Source organism: Sciurus carolinensis, chromosome 4 (genome assembly GCF_902686445.1).
Source record: "Sciurus carolinensis chromosome 4, mSciCar1.2, whole genome shotgun sequence".
Classification (NCBI taxonomy): domain Eukaryota; kingdom Metazoa; phylum Chordata; class Mammalia; order Rodentia; family Sciuridae; genus Sciurus; species Sciurus carolinensis.
In genome coordinates this window covers 36,768,799-36,785,262 of record NC_062216.1, presented here as the reverse complement: position 1 = coordinate 36,785,262, position 16,464 = coordinate 36,768,799, and the positions used below count along the sequence as shown (strand labels likewise).

General features: G+C 43.0%; 1 protein-coding gene across 1 annotated transcript in view; it reads right to left on the bottom strand.

The window, feature by feature from the left end:
• Positions 1 to 16,221, bottom strand: part of Stox2 (storkhead box 2) — a 104,304-nt gene extending 88,083 nt beyond the window's left edge. Inside the window, 1 exon segment of the mRNA XM_047549986.1 lies at positions 14,561 to 16,221. Coding sequence (XP_047405942.1) covers positions 14,561 to 14,726 — 166 coding nt within the window. The 5' untranslated portion in view covers positions 14,727 to 16,221.
• Between the last annotated feature and the right edge of the window lie 243 nt (positions 16,222 to 16,464).

Here is a 16,464-nt window from a genome sequence, read left to right as displayed (position 1 = left end):
CAACTCAAGGCTGGTCCACAGATGGTGTCTAGGAACTTCAGTCTACACAGAATGTTCCAGTCTTGGCTACTTCCTGGCGGGTCTATCTAAAATGTGAGAATGGTAACAACTCTGTGCTGATCCTGCCAAATGTAGCCTGAAAATTCATGTCGCGCCTCTCACAGCCCCTCGGTAAGGACTTGTGACTTTTCACGAGTCCAACATTTTGCTTTCTGCAGTGCACTGCGAAGTACATTGTATGCTCTTAACTACCTCTCAAGCGACTCGAGCTAAGGGCTCACAGCATTAAAACCCACAGCACTGCATCGCTGCAAACCGAATAAAATGTGAATAGTCAGAAGTTATATTTAAATATTTCCCCCATTTGGAAAAAAAACTAGGAAAATAGTATTCAAGGAAAAGCGCGCACACACACACACACACACACACAAACACACAAAAACTAGGATCCCTTTTGGACACATTAGCTCTGCTTTTACCTTCTACTGTTGTTATTATTGGGCAACAACAGCCTACTTGTAAAGAAAGCCTCCAACACTCACCACATTTCTCTGTGTGGGAAACAATTCAGTGAAGCTACGAGTATCCACACTTCTTAAGATGCCAACTCCCCTCATTAGGATTGGTACTACCAAAACAATCTAGAAAATAATAAGCATTGTCAGAGATGCTGAGACTTTAGAAAAGAGTAATGCAACTGTATACTATTAGTGGGAATGAAAAATAGTACAACATCTGTGGAAAAGCTTGGTGGTTCCTCACAAAAATTCAACACAGAAGTACTATATGAGCCAGCAATTCCTTTTCTGGGTATGTACCCAAAAGAATTAGAAGTGGGGACCCAGAGATATCAGTATACCCAAGTTCATGGAATACTAATCACCAGAGCCAAAAGGCAGAACAACCCAAATGTCCATTGAGAGATGGAGGGAACCCATGCGTACAATGGAATATTATTTCTCATTAAAAAGGAAGAAAAGTCTGACATTGCTACAGTGTGAATGAACCTTGATGGCATTATGCTAAGTGAAATAAGCCAGTCACAAATAAATATTGTACATTCCACTTGGATGAGGTTTCTAGATTAGTCAAATTCACAGAGACAGCATGGTGGCTTCCAGGGGCTAGAAGGAAGGGGACATGGGAATTATTGTTAAAAAACAAAAGCAGATAACTAAATATGCATCTGCAGAATGAAATATACTTGCACCTATGCAACAAACTATTTTCTCAAAGGACCAGGGCATAATCCATTTGTGAAAGTCTTCTAGATCTGATAACTCTAGTTTCTACACATTGAATTTACTGTATATTGTTGACCTCTTTTTCTGTAAAGAAGTAGTTTACTAATTAAATCTGTCACTGGCAAATCAATAGAAAGAGGAAGGCAATGAGAAGTAAAAAAAAAATAGCTATGGAGTTAATTTTTAAAATTCTAAAATGAGGAAACTGGCTACAGATGAATTTGACCTTTTACATTATAAGAGCTCATCTATCTTTTTTTTTTTTTTGCGGTGCTGGGGATCGAACCCAGGGCCTTGCACTTGCGAGGCAAGCACTCTACCGACTGAGCTATCTCCCCAACCCGAGCTCATCTATCTTGATGTCTCGATTCTAAACAAGGTTATGCGGTACTTCTTAAGTATCTTTGGACAATAGAGAACTGAGATGTTAGTCATATATCCAGGGAAGGGTTAATAAGAAATAATTTCTAACTATTACCTATTGTTTAAAGTAATTGAGGCTTTTCTGGAAAATATACTATATATTCTGATGCATTCTGACTATTCTGAAATAGTCTAAAGAGGAGGAGTTTGCTGTATTTGTATTGCTTCAAGTGTTACACACTCCAAGGATAATGTAGGTGCTAGATTTTGCAAGTCCGCCTACTAGCAAAGCTAATTGAAGATTAGGCTTTCTTATTATCCACATTCACTATGTTGCCATGGGTTACTGAACTCATGCTCTTTGGCCACTGGAAAACTGTAAAGGATTTTCTCAAATCTAGTGACTCTCCTCTGGGGAGTCACAGGGACACTTTTTCCCTTCCAAATTGAAGGTTTTTATAATACACATTTAATGTATTGTACTCAAAACCAGTTACCTGATTCTTATCAAAGATATGGTTGATTCACCCAATATTAAACACCTATATTTTTATCATATTCACCAAAACTCCTAGGACATTAATTTCTTGATTATCTGGGGTTTAATCTTATCTTACACCAGGCAGACCCATACAACCCCTCCTTCTCTGCCCCCTGCTACATTCTAAATTAATGTGCCACATTCTGTCAAGTTGTTCAATTATTTGGATTCCTGGCCTATGGTTATCTTCAGAATAATGTTCAGTCTAAATTCTTACAACAGATGGTAAAAGCTAGACTGCACTAAACCTAGTGTTTCTTCAGCAGTTTTTCATAACTAAAAAAGTCAAGATCCATACACTCAGTACAAGAGAAAATGAGAAAGTAGTAAAAATAAAAAATGGTTTGCAAATGAATGAAATCGTGCGAATGTTTGGGACTTCTCTGCATTTGAAGTTGCTCATTTTGTTGTCGGGCACCTCGTGCAAAATGAGTTAAGACCTCGAACTTGTGCAATGCCAACCATCTCATCTCCTCCAAGAATCAGGGATGTTGACTGCATGATTGACAGTTCATGATAACATCAAGACAACTAAGACAGCAGTGCTCAGAGGGCATGAAAAACCCACTCCACCGTGATAAGAGGAGGAAGGGTAAGAAATGGCATTAGGGAAATACTCCAGCAAGTCCCCCTCCTCACCCTTGGACAGATTTGAGGAGGCTCTTTTGTTCTTTGGGTAGTTCTTAGAACTTCAGCTGGTTATGTAGAGATTACTTTCAAATAGCATAGGAATATCTAAAGGTAGACTCATTAGTATATGCAGAGATGCTTAAAATCTATCCTCTCTAAATAGTTGGTCTCTAAAATGGGATGCCCCCACTTTTGGGTATGTATAAGATAAACATTTTATTCAAAAAATAAGAAATTTATTTTACTAATAATAGCATATGAATCAAACTTTTGCTTAAAAGTATGTGTATGAGTTTGTGCATATGTATGTACAGAATCTCGGTTTTGTCATTTGTGCTGCTTGCAATATTAGTGGTTGCTTCAGAGGATGGTTCTGAGGTCTAAATGAGGTAATGCTTCTGCAGTTCCTAGTACCAAGTACATGCTCAATAAGCAATGGTTCTCTTCCCTGGGGGCAATGTAAGTTGAAGGTAAGGAGGCTCCCTCTGGTAGGATCTAAATCTCAGAAGCACCCCAGATTTCTGATGTCTTGTTAGAAAGCGGAAGGAATGATAGAAGAGTGAAACAGACATTATTAACTCATGTACATGTATGACTGCATGACCGATGTGATCCTGCAATATGTATAATCAGAAAAGTGAGAGATTACACTCTATTTATGTATCATCTATCAAAATGTATAAATGCATTCTACTGTCATGCACAATTAATTAGAACAAATAAAATAAAATAATTAAAAAAAAATTTTTTTTAAAAAGTATGTTGTCAACTGAGAGAAAAGACCAGTGCTTATGTCCCAGGCCCTTTAACTTCTGGCTTCCCACCGCCATTCTTAGCCTGCAGGACACTGCATCATCACTGACCACACCTCCAGCAAGCCCACAGCATCCTTCCCAGCATAAGGACACGACAGTGCCTCACTGGAGAGGAAAGAGTTCCACACAGATGACTGCATTTGACAATGGCAACCTAACTTTAGGCACTGATGGGAGGAGGGTACACACCACAACTTAGTGCATCTTTGGGAGCCCAAACACTCTCTTGGTGATGTTCCCCCTGTTTAAATCATCCCTATAAAACAGAGTAAACAGGATCTGTGCTCTCCAGAAACCAGGCTTAGCAAAAGCTAAGGCTATGGAGTCCCAAGTGGAGATGGCTTTTGAAGCCTCATCCGTTGGCCATTACCACAGAAAACAAGTCACATATACTCTTCAGGTTTTCCCTTAGGTATTTTCTCCTGGATTTGAATTAAGGAAAAACTGGGGAGGGGAAACATGTTGAAATGACTAGGTAAAATGGAAACTGGGGTAGGCACAGCAAATATAGGTGGCTCAGAGCCCCCCGGTCCTGGTCAGCTGAGTTTCCATGGGGTGGCAGCTTTGAAAGCGGCAGAGGAGGGCTACCCTTCACGCCTCCCCAGCTCAGGCTGTCATCCCAGGGTCCTAAGTATGGCTGCCAAACCTTCTGCTCCCAGCAAAGTGGATGAAATATTAACACCTGTGAAAGGTGGACCCAAAACTAGCGCCTCTTGTTATTTCCTATACAACTCTGAGGTTCCTCTGAGACCATTATTACTTTTAAAAACTCACTAAAGAAAGAAAAATGCACTTGGTTTCGAAGAGAGTTCAATGGGCTTTCCTCTCCAAACTGGCCCTGAAAGAAGCACTCAGCTGCGTAGCTTTCCTTTCTCATATTGTGTTTCTGCGAGACCCATTTTTATTGCACACACACGTGCACACAATGTGCACACACACACATGCACACTCCCCGCTCCCAAGAGGCATTTTTTTTTCTTTATTTTCAACTGAAAAGTCAAAATAAGTACCTCAGATTAAACTGTGTCTGATTAGATAGGGTACAATTTCCCTGATTCTAAATGAAGCCAAATTCTCTTAGATTTATGTTTCACGGGAATATTGAACACACCATGATTCTTTACCATTTTTCCAAAGTTGGAAATTCAAAGCCAAGTGAGTCCACTTGGATAAATGAATAATTCTGTGAGTTTTCCTAGACGATCACACACCAAAATCAATAAGAAATGGAATATCTGATTTGCGGTTACATGAGTATCAAGCATGAGGCTAAATATCTGACTCAAAGGTGCCTTGAACTCTATCTGACCCTGGACAAGTTGGCTACCTCCTTCTGCATCCTCAGGTGCAAAACATTTAGGCTTGACCACGCCTACACTGTTACATTCCAAAAGAATAAAAATCAAATAGCGAAGGTGGCTTGAGTTCTCACTGTGTGGTGCACTGTGCTCATTATTCTGCATGCATTTGTTCACACAATCCTCATCTTACAGATAAGAAAACAAAATAGACTGATCACATATGTTGCCAAGATTACCCAGTCAGCAAGTGGCTGTTAAGACACCATCATAAAAAATTTAAAAAATAAATAAAATGAAAAAGCCCCAAATCACAACATTCTAAGCTACATATAAAGGCATTTTGTGGACCTAAGACAGAAGCCACTATTACAAATGTAGAAAAATCCATCTGACATGATGACCATCCTCATTGTTTTGTTTTTCTGGTCTTGTTAACTCTCTGACTAAATAGACTTTTTAAAAGTTTATCAGCATATGTCTGTTGTCTACATGATAAACAGCCAGTCAGTAAATGTGGAAAAAACATGTCTAAATACTTCTTTCAATTATTTGAAATCCAATCAAAATGAAAATTCAAATGAGTTTCACTAGGCTAACAGGAAGCTCACTCACACTTACAAGAACTAGCATCTAATCTAAAGGAACGTTTTACCTAAGATGTTTGGTGGATTCAAACAAGTTCTATTGTTCTACGATTATGTCAAAGATCCAGAGTAGAATTTTTAAAATCCTGACAGAAGCACATATTTGCATAACTCAGTGGACATCGAAACTGCCCCAATTTACCTGTGTGCTCCTTTAGTCTGTGTGAGTTCAGCATGATGACTGACACAAGGAAAATTACCTCGCAGGTCTCTTCTCTGAAACCCAGGGAGCCATCTAGGCCTAAAGTTAAAAAAGAACTGGAACATGCAAACTCCACTGAAATAGACACAGTCACAAGAACACATCTATATGTCTATACTTCTACTGGGTACCTACTACCCGCTGGGCACTTGCTGGACACTGGGAATACAAGCCAAGGGAGACATTCGCCATGTTCCTCAAAGAGTTTCCAGTCTAAGAGGGCCAAACAGAAAAATGATGACAGGTGTGTCCACTCTCTCCAAGATGTGCCCTGTCTGTCTCTGTCCTCACGTGGTGGGTGTCTCTATTTCTTTTCTGCTTCTAAGGACACCAATTATATTGGACTACTCCAGTATGACTGCATCTGAATATGGTCACATCTGCAAATATTTTATTTCCAAATAAGGTCAAACTCACAGGTACCAGAGACTAGAGCTTGACTGTATCTTTTGGGAGGACATATTCAATACTTAAGAATGGAGGAACTTCACAGACATAAGAGAGATTCAGATGCTGGGTAGAAAAAAAAAAAAAAAAACAAATAACCAATACATCTCAATTGCTATGGGCGGGGGGGAGGGGTCTTCATTTTATCTAATGGTGAAATGATTTCAAAGCAAAAGGTGGATGTGCTGAAAGCAATGAAGAGTCTATTAGTTGTCTTAGGGGAGCCAATCAGACAGGAATTTGCAGTAGGGGTGAGGTGAGGGTGTGAACCGTCAAGCTAGTTGGTTCCTCCCTCTGAAACTACGGCCATCAGAAGGATAAGGCCAGGCATACGTCCTGCTACCCGAGTGCCCACAGGCATCTGCCAAATATCTCTTTTATCTTCAAAAAGAGAAAACTTGGCCTGGAGGAGCCATCATGGATTAAAGTAGAAAGATAAATGGAGATTTTAGCTGTGAGTATGAGTTACCTGAGCCATAATTTTTCCCCTGAATATGACAGATGTTTGAAATGCACAGTATTTACATAGCTGTCCTCATCTTTTGTGCAGCTACTTGCAATAGTCTACCTCTTTCCAAATCTGACTATAGATAATCAAAATCATAGTCCTTTACCAAGGAAAAAACAGCTTCTGAATCAAAGCAAACACTAATAAAACAAATCGAAAAATTAAACCACCCTTTGCGCCTACAAACAGAAGAGCCATCTCCGAGCAATCCTAACCTCAATTCTCCAGGTTTTTTAAAACCCAAGAAGAACTCAGAGTCAATGGAATCCAATTGACCCTCCATCTGCTGGAAATAAAAATAACCTAAGTCATCTGTTCCCCTCTGAGACGCAGAACATAAAGTACAAAAAGCTAAGCGCTCCTCGTGTTCTCAACTGACACTGCTGCATGGATGACCTCCAACCTGTCCCCATAACTTTTACTATTCACCGTGTGCCTGCAAGACCCCTCTGCTTAGCTCATCTGTTGGTCCAGAACAGAACTGTTCATCTGTTCCACTTTCCGCGGCTTCCTAGTCATTTATTGCATTCTTTAAAAGAAAAAAAAAAAAGTCTGGTTCCCCTTTTATTTTCTTTCACCTCTTAAATCCAATCAGTTTCAAAGAACAGCCAGCTCCTTTGTTCTCCCAGGTCCTCTCTCTCCTCTTTCCTCCCATCTCTACTTCCTTGGGCTACACAGGTGTTCTACTATGCAGTTCCCATCAGGTCCATGAGCTCATTTTAGGTGGTACCTAGTTAAATATTCTTTAACTGAAATAGTGATATATGCATTTTAGTGGGGATTAGAAAAAATGTAATTAGCAAAACCCATAATTTCACAGAAAGGGGATTTTCTCTTTAATTTATTTAGATAAAAAAGTAGGTCAGGTTTAAGGAAAATTATTAAGTAAACAACAGAACAGGTGTATAAGGTTTGGGGTGGGATTTGTTCCTCAAAGGTTCATGTGCTGGAAGCTTGGCCCCCATTGTAATGGTTCCACAAGGTGATGGATCTTTAAGACATGATTAGATCATGAGGTCACTGCCCTTGGGAAGGGACTACTACCTATCCAGTAGGAGTACATTAGGTCTCATGTGACTGGATTAGGTCTCTTGAGAGTGGGTTATAAAGTGAGACAACCCCAAGTGATGATCTCTTCTGTATGCAGTCAGTTCCCTCTAGACACATTGTAATGAAGCCATGGGGGTGGGGGGGGGGACCTTGCCAGGCATTGGGACTTTCTAGTCAACAGAATCACAAGCCAAATAAACCTCTTTACAAGTTACTCAAGTAGTTTGATACAGCAGCTCCAAACAGACTAGGTGGTAAGTGGATATAGTTAAAAGAAAAATCTTCAGGGTGCCATGTACCTGCAGCATTGAGAAACATGGTTCTTGATGATCCTGCATCACCTTCCCTCTGTGATCTACCACATGGCCCCCCAAACACCCCTGGGCTCCTAGCATGCCTCTATCCTGCAAGCAGCTGCCAGACATCACTTCCTAAAATGTTCTTTCATTGTTTCCCTCACAAAGTCCCTGTAAACTCTGAACCCACCCAAATTTCAAGATCCCACCTGGCCTATCTAAACATTACTTCTAGTTACATTCCAAAATTATAGTATGACAAATTTCACATACCCATTTTCTTTTCAAGCCTTTGTTCAAACTCCAATTTCCCCCTAACTCTTGTCCTTCTCTATCTGTCTAAATCCTACCTACTCCATCAAGATCCCAGCAAGTCCTCCCTCCATATAGCCAACACCAATCCTATCAATCACACCACCTGATGCCCGATTATATTCTATCATTTACTGTTTTCCAATGTCTGACTGATGAACAGCTGGTCCTACCAATCAGAGCAGGAGATTCTTCAAGGGTCAGATCCTAGGGTAAGCTATATATCTCTAACTTACACGGTTATTTCAAAAAGACTCATATTAAGACTTCAAGATATCTCTTCATCCAACTTTTCAAGAGAACTCATGTTTTAATCATTCATCCAATAAACATTTACTGAGTCCTGAACAGTGCCAAGCTCTGTGGTTGCTGGCAAAAATAGAGATGTGAATAAAATAGCTACGCCACCAGGAGCTCACTGTCCCGGACGGGAGGTGTGCAGGTAAAACAGCTGGTACAACACATGACCGTGTTACTATAACACCCAGTAAAAACAAATGTCATGAGTGATTCACTCCAGAAAGGATCGGGAGAAAGACTGAAAGAGGGGGCCAGGGCTGTGCTGGTTCTGGAAGGTTAAATGGGATTCCATCAGACCTAGGAGAAGGGGAGTATGTTCTAAGCAGGGGCACATAAAGTATCAAAGGTACACAATGGCAGCAAGTATAGCTGAAGGTTAAGAGCCCCCAGAGCCTGGGGCACACACAGGGTGATGGGAGAAGGAACAGAGGAAGACGTGGAAGTGGTAGAGGAAGTCGTACCATGAAGACTTCATAGTCTGTGACTTCATATGCATCAGAGGCACTGTAAAACCATGCATGTGGGCATGATTTAAAAAAAAAAAATCTTCAGGATGGCATGCTAATGCCCAGTAGTGTTGGGGAACATGATTCCATGATGGTCTCGCATCATCTTACTTTGCGATCACCACAGGGGCCCCCCAACCACCTCCCAGCAGGTCTCCCAGACACTCGTCACATACATCAATTTTGCTTTAGGAAAGATCAAAAATAACAAAAACAAAACAAAACAAAAAATTCTTCTGGGACACATGGAAGATGGGTTAGACTGGGGAAGAGGTCAGTTTGGAAGATGTTTTAACAGAACAGAAGAAGATTTAAACAGCAGGGATGAAGAGGAAGAGACCTATTTTGGAAAAAATTAGGTGGTAGAAATCAACAGGATTTTCTGGCCGACTGGTTGTGCATTCCAATGTCAAATAAAAATAGTCTAGGGATTTATTACTTGAGGAAAAGTTTATTACCTACTTTAAAAATTACCCATGTCATTTCATTTCTGTGTTATTATTGCTAAAGTTAATTTAGAGTTGACTGTAGTTATCTTCTCACAAACTACAAGAGCTTTTGCTTGATTCCTTATAGATTAGGCAGTTTCTATGACTGATCTACAAAAGCTTGTCCTAAACTCAAAAGTTAGTGCACTGTGCCACTGGCAAGGATCTTAACCAGATTTTTCTCCCTGGTTACATGAATTCAACATAAGCCATCCTGAACCAAAAAACATAATATCGTCTGAACTGTCCATCATCTCTGGGGTGCAAAGAATTAAAAGCCTGGATTGCTCTGGAGGTGTAAAAATTATAAGATTTTTATACAATATACTCATATTCCTTTTTTCAAATAAAAACCTTCACAAGAGTATACAAGATATTGAAATACCAAGAGAGGTGACCTTTGGTAAGCACATTCATGTTCTCTAGGGAAATAAAGAATAAAGTCATTCACCACCAAGTGCAATATTCCTCACTTTCACATGCCTGATGAAAGGAATCAACACAGATAGTTTCAAATTAAAACACAGTTGAAGCAACTAAGATGAAAATGGATCTATGCAGAGTGGGGAACGAGGTGACGGGATGCTGTTTATTAAAACTTGAGTATGGTTATAACCTGCCAGGTCTTCATCTGTCATCCTCTCCCCACTGTTCTGGTCACCAGGGTGAGCCCTGAGATGCGATCATTTAATGTAAGGTTTGAAGATGACATGAAACAGGATTTCACTGCAACCTGAGCACTATTCTCACACATAAAAGCACATGACTCCAATAAGTAGAAAAGGGCAAAGGGTTTTTCTAACAATTTTTGTGCTAGTGTTTAGAAGTCTTGCACTTGTTCATTACAGAGCCACTGTGGAGCCCAATTCTGTAATGGAAGTGTGGAAACAGAGGACTCATTACAGATGGAGGGAGGTCATATTACTCGCCGGGGACACAGCTGGTTCCTGGCAGGCCCAGATTAGAACCTCCAGCGTCCATCCTCCGTTCCCAAAAAACTCTCACGTCTCTTAAAATAACAGAGCATAAGGAACTGGAACACACAGTCAAATGTGCCCCAGAATTAGTTTCTATAAAATGGAAACTAGTAAACTAATCAAGTGATATGTTGGCCATTCCTTCCCACTGATTATATTCATTAAATCGGCAGACAAAACTGATCTAAATTTCCTTAAGATGTCAATTTGGTGCTTTTGTCTTATTTCTTTTCAAATCCTTTAAAACCATAGTATTAAAAACATTCACTTCATTCCTTGAAGATGCTGTTTAAAATGACAAGTATCAAATCAAAATATGCCACGACTCTGCTTTCTCATTCACCAACAAAGCCTTTTATGAACATGTAGAACTCGTAAAGTTAAAAAAAAAAAAAATTTACTTTGCAATTTTGATCAATAAGAATGATCCCTAAACTTTGGTGGTACTATATACAGAATATGAAGTCGCACTCATCCCCAATGCTGCTAAAAGAGAGAGAGTGAAGGAAATTCAAAGTTAGCACCATTTGGACAAAGAGGTCATAGTTCACACAGTTGTAACAGAGAAGGTTCTAATGGCTTCATCCACAACAGGTTTGGGGCCTTCAAAACCATTTCACAGCAGTACATGAGCATGCTTGCATATATGAAATATTCAACATTATACAGATTGCCTTCTTCAAGGGGAGTTTTCTATCTCTAGACAATATCACAAGTTCTAGTTTTAGAACATGCAAAAGGATGATCCCACATCCAGTTTTATTCAACACCCTTTCTTCTTCAGATAATGCCCAGTGCATTTTATTATTTGTCTTGATTTGAACAAAAGGCATGATTTTCCCCCTTCTGCTCAGAAACTACCAATGGGAAATTAATATGCAAGGGGAACAATGAACCCATCTCCTGGCCTGTGAACTTCCTGGTTGCTAGGAGGCCTGTGAATTCTTAGGATTACTTTAGACTGGGTAGTATGAACTGGGAGTTTAAAACAGTCATAGAAACCATGGTGTTCAAGATTAAAAGTTTCAGAATCTTCCAAAACTGTCCTTTTGCAAAACCTACTCAGTTTTATGTGTGCCTAATCTAACCTCTTAAATGTGGTTATCTTGAAGAGATACGAAAGGCCAAGGCTAAATGTCAAATCCACTGCTATAAATCACGTTCCACACTGGTAATTACTTGTTACCGGTTAGAAATGGTGCTGCCTCATTAGAAAGCCATCACAGAAGCCTACGATTCTGCTTGAAGCACCCACTGTGTGCTCAATAAGTATGCTAGACCAAAAGGACCGCCAGTAACATCTACTTCTAAAAATTTCTAGGGATCCCTAATTTCCCAAAGTTTAAAAAAAAACAATCCCTTATTTTTCAAGAATATTTGCTGGGGGAGTTCTAAAAATAGTCTCATAGCTGAAGCTATTTTAAGTTATTTAGTACATATCTAAGGAGGCATATCTTGTCCTTTGAACCCAAGTAATTTACCCACACCAAAAACTCTTTTTACTAAAAATGAAATATGATGAGTAGTAATTAAAGCAAAGGACTGGACAAATAGAAAAAAGAAATGTGAAAAGTCACACGTGTATCTAAGCTACTTCCTTTTCTATTTCTATTTTATGTGGCAAATCCTGTTTGTAGCCAGAGCAACTGACTGGATACAAGTGGATTTCCTTTACATTTCCTAAAGGGAAGAGAACTTCTTACAAATGATCTCAAAGAGTTTCAATATAGCATCTGTTTCTATCAGCACTCTCATGTTAAAGGAGCCATATTTGGAAAGGAAATAGATAAGACTCTCCCTCTCTCAACTCCCCCTCACCCTGCCAAAAAGTTGCATAGGAGCAAAGACTTTACCTACTCTCAATGTTCACTGTAGGTGTCTGTCTTAATATTTACTGTTTCTTCCCATTAGCACCAACACCTGCTTTTTATTCCATGCATTAGTTAACATTTAAAATAAAAGAATAAATAACAGCTCTCCCTCCCTGGGCAGAAATTCCATCTTACCCAACTCTATAACCCATGAGAATCAGAAAGACATTCTGCCCTTAGGAGGCACTCCATAAAATGCTGAATGAATGACACAGCTCTTCTTGTGATCTGTAACTGAACAATCTGGGCAAAACACCACCAACCTGAAACAGGCTACCTTTCCTTATCACCATAAGACCATCTTACCTGCTGCAGGTCAAGAAATGAAATCCTATCAAATTAAAAGTTTCTTTCCTCCTGCCCTCAAAAATGTCTTGTAGTCCTGGCAATAGCAAAGAAGTTCTTTTGCAAAAAGTATCAATGTGATGATAATAATGAAGCAATGCCAAAATAGATAAAAAATAGTCTCCACGGAATGAGCCTGAGATTTTTGGAGTCTTGAAGGTTTGTTGAAGAAATTAGGGCCACCTGCCCTCCTGTACCTTCACAATTAAATCTTTCCTTAGGACAGGCAGAAAAGAGGGGCCTGCTAAATGTGGAATGAAGACATTCAAACACTAAGAATATGAAAGCCAGGATTATCTGAACAGTCTAGGGTTTATATACGTTTGTGTTTTGAGGTTAGATTTGGATCTAGGTGTATTTCAATTTTTTTCTGCCACAAGTCTGAAGAATACAGCAACCACAGCAGTGACTTTCAAATTACTGAAGTATAAACTGTAGTTGTTACTTCCTTTACAAATTTGGCTTTTCATGAAAGAGAAAATCATGGGGGTCTTATTGCCAAAAGTACTACAACATCCTTATGTAGCCTGATTTTGCAATAAAAAAGATAGTTATTTATTTAGGTTTTATATGCATGGAAATGTGGTCACAAGACATTTTTAAAGCATGAGATACTGATCCCAGTTTAAAAGGACTTGCTGTTTTAGGAGAAAGATAGTAAAGCTGGACTATAAGTATCAACCACAAGCTTAAAACAATCTTCCCACTTAAGACAAGGCTTAGGATGGTATAGTATGTGGTTTAAAATAAAATCCTGATTTTTTCCATTGCACTGTGTTTAGAAGCAAATTAATTCTTTTCAACATGAAAAATAAATAAAAATTGGTGTCTTACACAACATTACATACAAGTGGTTAACAACAAGTAAGGAGAGAGCAAAGAAAGATTTCCAGGATTTTCCTCCTTCAGCATCTCAAGTATATCATTCCTGGGTTCCCAAATCACAAACCAAAGCCATTCCATCCTATTTCCAAAGAACCAGCTCATTCAGAAATGCTTTTAACGCATGGCATTTTAAGATGAAACCTATTTTGAAGGCTTCACTTCCATTTACCGTTTTGTTTGTCCTCCTGTCTGACATGCAAATACATGATAGTGCCTCCATTCTTTCCATGCAACCCAATTCAAAGCAACATATGTTAAATCCACGCAGAATCATGTGAGTATTCAATCCGCATACACACCATTACCCCACAGAATGCACTCAATGAGCTCCAACATAGTTCCCTGCGTGCAATTCGGAGAAGCCTGAGACGTATGTATGCAGAGCTCTCCCCCGACTCGAACCATCCAGAACGGCGCAGCGAACCTGTTCCCTTTGAAGAAAAAGGGGCCGTTTAAATACCCACTAAGGGAACTGGCCACAATGCAGGAGCAAGCCAGCCTGGTCCTGCGGACAACACTGGACGCAAGCTCTTTCACAAAGCTCAAGGAGGCTGCAGCGCCGGAGCTTGCAGTCATTTATCTCCCTGCAACCAAAACGCCCGGCTCGTACCCCCTCCCTGATTTTACCTAACTAATAGCTCCCAAACCCCATATTGAGAGGGCCTGCTGTGGATCCTACGGAGGTACAAAATGGTGGATGTGAGCTAATTTTTCCCTGCTTTCCCCATAACTTATCGCATCCATCACCGCCGGTCCTCTGCTGGAAGGACCCCGGCGGCCGCGCACTGAGCACGCCCCGCGAACCCGGCCCGGGGGCAGAAACGCGGTTACCAACCTGATGTCATGTAGCCCCGCGAAGCCTGGGGCGCGAAGGCCGCGGGGAAGCGCTTGTGCAGGCGGTAGTCCTTCTCGCTGCGGGACCTCATGCGGTCCGAGGCCCGGTCCGAGAAATCCGAGCTAGGCCAGGCTCGCCGCAATGTTGTGCTCCGGGTCTTCTTCATGGTGGGGAGGGCGACCTGCTGCCCCGATCCTCGGGGCCTCAGCGCCGGGGCGCAGCGCGCTGCTTCATCCGTCTAAGGCGGGCACGACCCGGGCGGACTCTGCGCACATTTTCCCAGCCCCTCCTCGTCGGCGTCTACACCGCCAGCGGCGGGTCCGGCCCTCCCCACACCCCCCCACACCCCCACGGCGAAGGCTCCGATTTTACACACGTCCCACAATGCATTACACTTCATTTGCAATCCGCCCGGCTTATAGCTTCCAGATTCCTGGGGGGAAAGGCACGTTAGGAGGCTCCCTGGCCAGGAGGAGGCGGGGAGGGGGCGGGCGGGGTGGGGGCGCCGAGACTTGCAGCGTGAAAGCAATGGGAGCGCAGACAATGGCCCGATTCAGCGCAGGAGTGCTTAGCCAACTGTGAGCCACGGCACAAAAGACCCAAACAAACGAGGAAGCCCAGGCCTCCGAGGCTGACCCGGGCGCGGGCTCCCGGGAAGCCCCGCCGCACCCGGCGACTCAGCGCGAGGCGTGGGGATGACAGTGTCCGAGTCGTGTCCCCCCGGGCCTATCCGCCGTGCGGCCCGCAGTCCCCGGCGTAGGCTGGCTCTGCCTCCCCTGCAGTCTTTGGGAGGCAGTCTTCATTACCGTGGCTCGAACGGGGGGCGCGTGAGCACGGGGATCGCGGCAGGCTCTGCAGACAGCAGCTGCGGCAAGGCAGGCGGGCTCCTGCGGAATCCAGGAAGAGCCCAGTTGTCCCGGCGACTGCGGCGCCTCGTCAATCTTCCTCCTTCCGAGGCTCGGGGTGGTGTGCGCGCGTGTGGGTGTGGGTGAGTGGGTGGGTGGGTGTGCGCGGCGACACGCATGTGCCCCCCTCCACAGGCATGCTCCTACTTACTGGCCCAGGCGGCGACGGGAGCCATGGCTGCCAAGGATGCCGAGCCCGCCGATCGACCCCGCGCGTTGGCACCGCGGCTCAGAAGCGAGCACGCAGAGCGGTTATTGAAGGGCAGGAAGCAGGACAGCCGCCCAGTCTCATGCTAATCACCAAGCTGCCCCGAGTTAAGCACAGATCCTGTCAGGCTTCTCATTTTCATGTAAAACACCCTGCGGCGGCGCGGGGACCTTGGCTGGTGCCCCAGCCTAAGACAGCGCTAGGATATTTACATATTTTCAGGATGGTCCCTCCCGCTCGCAGGGAGAGCGAGGCTTCGTGGGAACAGAAGAGCTGCGGTGCCCTGCCTTGCCCACCTGCGCCAACCCCGAAGTAAGCCAGAGCCAGAGGGAGGGGGCGCCAGCGCGAGCTCCTCCGACCGCGGCAAACGCGGAGGCCTTGGTTCACGCCGCCTGGAAAGCGCAGTGCCCGTGGCCTCGGCTTCTTCCTCTCTCCCCCAGGATCCCCGGTGTAAGTCACTGCCAGCCGCCTGGGCTGTACCCGGGTCCACAGCCCCTGTGCACCGCACGGTCTGCACAGCTGTTTCTGGTCCAACAACCAATCGGTATAGGACAACAATGCGCGCGGCGCGCGAGGGGAGGAGGGGGCGATGCGCCGCCCGGGCCGGGGCTCTGGGCCCCGGACGCCCAGGTCACGCCGAGTTAAAGGCGCCCGGTCACACCGCCGCGAACCCCCACCACGCTCCGCTACTGCCATCTTCTCCAAAACGCCCCCATTTGGCTTTGCAAAAAATGCTTTCGTGCTATGGACAACAACAAAAGTAAATGATTTCCCTTTTAACGTTGTATTTT